At 34.0% G+C, this 6000-nt stretch overlaps 1 protein-coding gene across 1 annotated transcript in view; it reads right to left on the bottom strand.

Moving 5' to 3' along the window:
- The window catches only part of LOC121502729 (mitochondrial import inner membrane translocase subunit Tim17-A), a 51782-nt gene extending 46022 nt beyond the window's left edge, over positions 1 to 5760 (bottom strand). Inside the window, exon 1 of the mRNA XM_041776433.2 lies at positions 5536 to 5760. Within this exon, the coding sequence (XP_041632367.1) occupies positions 5536 to 5679 (144 nt within the window). The 5' untranslated portion in view covers positions 5680 to 5760. The remainder of the gene's footprint in view (positions 1 to 5535) is intronic.
- Between the last annotated feature and the right edge of the window lie 240 nt (positions 5761 to 6000).

Below are 6000 nucleotides of genomic sequence, written 5' to 3' on the forward strand. Positions count from 1 at the left end.
AAATGCTGAAAACACTCACAAAACAGAGTTTCATTACATTTTACCTATACTTATTATGTTTACAGTTTGACAGTTACAGTTTTACATTCCCAGCCATACATTTTCTTTACATCTACGGATCGCTTTATGGCAGCTATATGATATAGTTGTCCGATTTTTATAAAATTTATACCATAATTCTAGAATAACAAAAAAAAAACAAAACATATATCTCAGAGTAGATAAACATACGTTGAAAAACAACGAAGCTATAATTTTTTTTCCTATTAATTTCCTGATCGTTTCTATGGCACCTATATCATATAGTCGTCCGATTTTCATAAAATTGCTACCAAAATTCTGAAATAATATAAAATGGTCATATCTAAAAAATGGTGCCAAAATGTTGAAAAACAGCAATGTTATAATTAGAAGTTAATGTTAGATGACTATATGCAAAGTTTCATTCAGATAGCTTTAAAACTGAGGGACTAGTTTGCGTAGAAACAGACAGACGGACATGGCTAGATCGACTCTGCTGTTGATGCTGATCAAGTATATATTTACTTTATAGGGTCGGAAACGTCTCCTTCACTGCGTTGCAAACTTCTGACTGAAATTATAATACCCTGCAAGAGTACAAAAATTAAATAAATAGAAAAAATGTGTCAATTCTCACACCCAAGCTTATTTGGTGTACATATTTTAAAAACGAAAAACAGCTATTTTATACTTTTAAATCGAATTTTTTTTTCTTTATTACTTTTTTAAGTACTAGTCAATACATCTTTTATTGGTTTTAGATTCTGGCACTACCTATTTAAGGATATATAAAAAAATCCTTTGTACAATGAGTGATCAAAGGAAACTACTCCAAAATCACTTTAAAAGTTACAAATATCATCGTGATTTTGCCGATATGGTTTCCTTAACCCCCACTGAATTCCATTACATAATTAAATTATTTGATTGTAGGAATTTGGTGGCATATTGGGGTCGAGATACACAAATACTTCTAAATTTTTTAGTGTGCTGTGTTGTATTATCCTTAAAATAAAGAAACAGGAGATACTTCCAGTTCCCAAATGAGATGCATTATATGCAAAATATGAGCACGAAATGTGTAACAAATGTAGTGTTAATTAGGTGCTCCCTATGATGCAGGACCACATATTAAGAGGTTAAGTAGTATCAAAACAGCCATTTATAAGCAAACATTACAGCAAGGATCCTCTAAAATCTGCATAGAAGGTTATAATTCACACGATTTTCTTTCGGAATGATTTCATCCTTACATATAAGTAAAAAATTAACTAATTTAGTTTTGGATGAACTAAAATATGTGCTGTGGTGACTGAATTCCTGCCTGTAAAATAACCACCTGAATGCATTTGTGAAGCAAGGCGGATTCATTCCATTGTTGGGCCGGTATGGCTTCAATTGGCGTGACGAAACAAATTTTTATACCTTTGCAGGGTATTATAATTTCAGTCAGAAGTTTGCAACGCAGTGAAGGAGACGTTTCCGACCCTATAAAGTATATATATTCTTGATCAGCATCAAGCCGACAGCCGAGTCGATCTAGCCATGTCAGTCTGTCCGTCCGTCCGTCTGTCCGTTTCTACGCAAACTAGTCCCTCAGTTTTAAAGCTATCTGAATGAAACTTTGCAGATAATCTTCTATATACTCTCACTGCTATATATGTCGGAACGGACCGGATCGGACGACTATATCATATAGCTGCCATACAAATGTTTGATAAATTTTTAGAAAAAAAATTAAACCTTGGCTGTTTTTCAACATTTTCGCACAATTTTTTAGATAGAGCCATTTTATATTATTTCAGAATTTCTATACAAATTTCATGAAAATCGGACGACTATATCTTATAGCTGCCATAGGAACGATCGGGAAATTAATAGAAAAAAAATTATTACTTTGTTGTTTTTCAACGTATTTTCATCTACTCCGGGATATAAGCTTATTTTAATATATAAAATTCATAAAAATCGGACACCTATATCATATAGCTGCCATAGAAGCGATCGGTAAATATATAGAATATGTAAATCTGGGAATGTAAAACTGTAACTGTCAAACTGTAAACATAATAAGTATAGGTAAAATGAAATGAAACTCTGTTTTGTGAGTGTTTTCAGCATTTAAATCTATAATATAAACATCAAAACCAATCTGCAAGGGTATACAAACTTCGGCGTGCCGAAATTAGCTTCCTTTCTTGTTTTTAAGGGGGTTTCCTGAATTAGGAGACAAAAAAAATCGATTTTTTTTTATTGCTTAAATCGATAGATAATTTTTATTTATTTATCTAAAGCTAACAAATAGTATTAAACTAAGAGCTAACTATGGGTAAAGAGCCATAGCATCTAAGGCCTTTGGCTCAAATCGATAGATAAACTATCTAAGAACATACCAAAAAAATTTCAGAAGCCAATTAGAAGTATTTTCGAAGATACAGAGATGAAAGCAAAGGAGCGCCGAGCAGGTTTGCAGGCGCTTGGCGAACTTTGAAGCGCGTTTTCTCCACTTTTCATTTTTACGATTCTTTCGAATTGGCGGGAAAGATAACAAAAAAAAAACTCATTGACCGATTGAAACGAATAAAGGCTTATTCTCTTTAGAATTAAATTCTCTTCTAAATGAACTAAAACGGTTGTTGAAAACCGCTTTTTATATTTGTTACAGCATGTTAAAGTCAATATTTTATCCCGAAAAATGCAATATTGACTTTAACATGCTGTAAAAAATATAAAAAGCGGTTTTTAACAACCGTTTTAGTTCATTTAGAAGAGAATTTAATTTTTGTGGCATATTCTTAGATAGTTTATCTATTGATTTAAGCAATAAAAAAAATCGATTTTTTTTGCCTCCTAATTCAGAAAACCCCCTTAATGAAATTGTAAATGGCGATATGTTTCCTTAAAAATTAAAGAAAAATTTTCTAAAAATGGCAGAAAAACTGCTCCTACGGGGTCGTTTTTGGTAATATCAGACTAAGATCATATGTGCTCGGCAGGCTTTGTGAAGGCGTGGCTTGTCTGGAAACAAACAAAATTTATAAAAAAAAAAACATTTAAAAAAATCAACAGTTTGAGGTGTTACTTCATATTCATATTTTCTGAACTGCAGGAAATAAGCTTGGGTGTGAGAATTGCACTCTTTTTCCTATTTACACTTGCTCTCGTACCTCTGCGTACAGAACAATAAAAACTCATAACACTGACTTTAATGTCAAATAACTCTGCAAATATTTTGCACTGCGAATCAAAAATTGGTTCAATCTATTAGTCATTCAATTGACGTCGCCTCTTTCTTTTTGCAGAATTATGAGTCTAGCGCTTTTCTTATAATGACCATTTTACCCAAACCCCTTTAAAAATAGCAGTCTCAAAAGTTTGCGTACAGCAAAAAAGATCGTCATTTAATGTCCAATGCAATTCTATTTTTGTTTAAAGTTCGCAAAAGCTACAGGAAGATTGGAAAAACCATTGGCAGATCGGACTCATCTGTTCAAAGAGCTATTACCAATTACGCAAAGTCGGGATCTATCTTATCAGCGCCCAGATCTGGCCGTCCAAGCAAGTTAATGAAAAGAGAAAAATCAAAAATTCTCCAACTATAGTCCAGAGCAATCCAAAATTAACAGCGCACAAGCTTAAACTGGAAGGTGAGGAATGGTTTTCCAAAACCGTATCAGATAATACCATACGACGGGCAATAAAAAAAGGTGGATACAAAAGCCGCGTGGCCAGAAGGAAACCATTTATTTCCGAAACTAATAAGAAAAAGCGATTGGATTTTGCAAATGACCACATAACGAAGCCATCCGAAGTCATCATTTTTTCGGACAAAAGCAAGTTTTGCATTTTCGGCATTAAGGGGAAAAAATTTGTGTGGCGTAAGAGTGGTACTGCCTTGGAAAAGCAAACTTTAATGCCTACCGTAAAATATGGAGGAGGCGGAGTTATGATATGGGGATGTATGGCTGCCAATGGCGTGGAAAATCTTTCCTTTATAGACTCAATTATGGACCATAGGGCCTATATTGACATACTGAAGGCTAGTTTGGTTGAAAGTGATAGACCGTTAGGTTTGGAAGGGGACTTTATTTTTCAACAAGATTATGTCCCGAAACACACTGCCCACAATGTCAAGCTTTGGCTTCTGTATAATACAAAAAAACAGTTGCAAACTCCTACACAATCACCAGACTTGAATCAAATCAAACATTTGCGGGATCTTTTGGAGAGTCGTATACGGAAGCGCATCATTACATCCGAACCTATGCTAAAGGCTGTAATCTTAAAGGAATGACAGAAAATAACAGCAGAGGATACAAGAAATCTAGTGGAATCGATGCCTAAACGTCTGAAAGAAGTTTTGAAGACTAAAGGCTACCCGACAAGTTACTAATCTGTAAATAAATGACGAACTTCTTTGCTGTACGTAAACTTTTGAGACTGCTATTTTTAAAGGGGTTTGGGTAAAATGGTGATTATAAGAAAACCGCTAGGCTCATAATTCTGCAAAAATAAAGAGGCGACGTCAATTGGATAACTAATAGATTGAACCAATTTTTGATTCGCAGTGCAAAATATTTGCAGTTATTTGACATTAAAGTCAATGTTATGATTATTTATTGTCCTGAACGCAGAGATATGAGAGCAAGTGTTTATGGTTTTATTATTTGTTTTAATTATTAGGAATATAATTTTATGTTAATTAAATAAACAAATAATTTCTCTAACATACTGCGTTTAAATTTTTTAAATATCCGTATTAGTTTTGCGGCAGTGCTAATTTGAATTTGTTGTAAATTCTTGCACGAAATAAGGTTGGAGCCACTGTACATATGTATGCAATGTTATCAAAGTGAACATGATTAAAAATATGCATTCTATAAAATAAATAAGAAATAAAATACTTCGAATTTTTACTAGGAAGGGGGACTTTTCATTAATTTTCTGTAGGTTTCCCCTTGGGAATCATCGGGGACTTCACCTGGGACTTTGCATGGAAACTCCCATGAGATTCAGAGAGAAATGCAACTATATTCAGCTGTACGCAAACTTTTGAAAGCATGTTATTTTAGAGGGTTTTGGCGAAACACGAATTATAGGGGTACCAAAGAAGATACAAATTTTCTAAAATATGGAATATGAAGGTAATTGCTACGACTATCCGTAACAAAAATCATAATGTTTTTATATCACGTCTAGCCTAAGATTTTATCTGTCAAAGTGACAAGTTTAAAAATATTTGCCCTGTACGCAGAGATATGACGCTGGGTGTATATTTTTCAGAAATCCTGAGAAATTCGTCGAAAGATTACCCAAAAAATCGCAGAGGATTCCGAATTCCTCCTGTCATACTAATATTTTTTATTCAATTGTACTGAAATTCACAAGGCTTTCCCCGAGGATTTCCCGGCACTTCCAAACTACGGTTGTTTCCTTACAAAGGAATGCAACGGAAATTATAACATTTTCCTAAGTATTGCACTGAAATCTTCGATGCGTTCATTACATACATACCAATCTTCTGCTTATACCAGAAGGCGCATTACGAAATCCCTTGATTGCTTGAAATACGCCACCTCCAATACATCCCATAGCAAAAGCACCCCCACAGTCATCCACTATTCTATATGGACATGGTTCGCGAGCGTATTCTTCCATAGCTTGGATATAATTATAAAAATTGATATTCCCAGTGGTACTTCTTAAACATGTGATCAAGAAACGTAAAAAATTAACTGATTTGATAATTGTACTTGTAATATTATCGATACTACCACAATGCTATAAATTATGCTGCCCATACACTACACTGCATTTTGCTACTTTTGTCAAATACAAAAATACATGCATATGTATATTGAGAGGTTTTTATACAGTCTTTCCACTCAGCGCATCTGTGAGGAACGGTTGGGATTTTTCGCAAATGCGAAATTCGTGTTCCCACAGAGTTGCATCAATGTGCATCTGCATCTGATTACA

Source organism: Drosophila kikkawai, chromosome 3L (assembly GCF_030179895.1).
Source record: "Drosophila kikkawai strain 14028-0561.14 chromosome 3L, DkikHiC1v2, whole genome shotgun sequence".
Classification (NCBI taxonomy): domain Eukaryota; kingdom Metazoa; phylum Arthropoda; class Insecta; order Diptera; family Drosophilidae; genus Drosophila; species Drosophila kikkawai.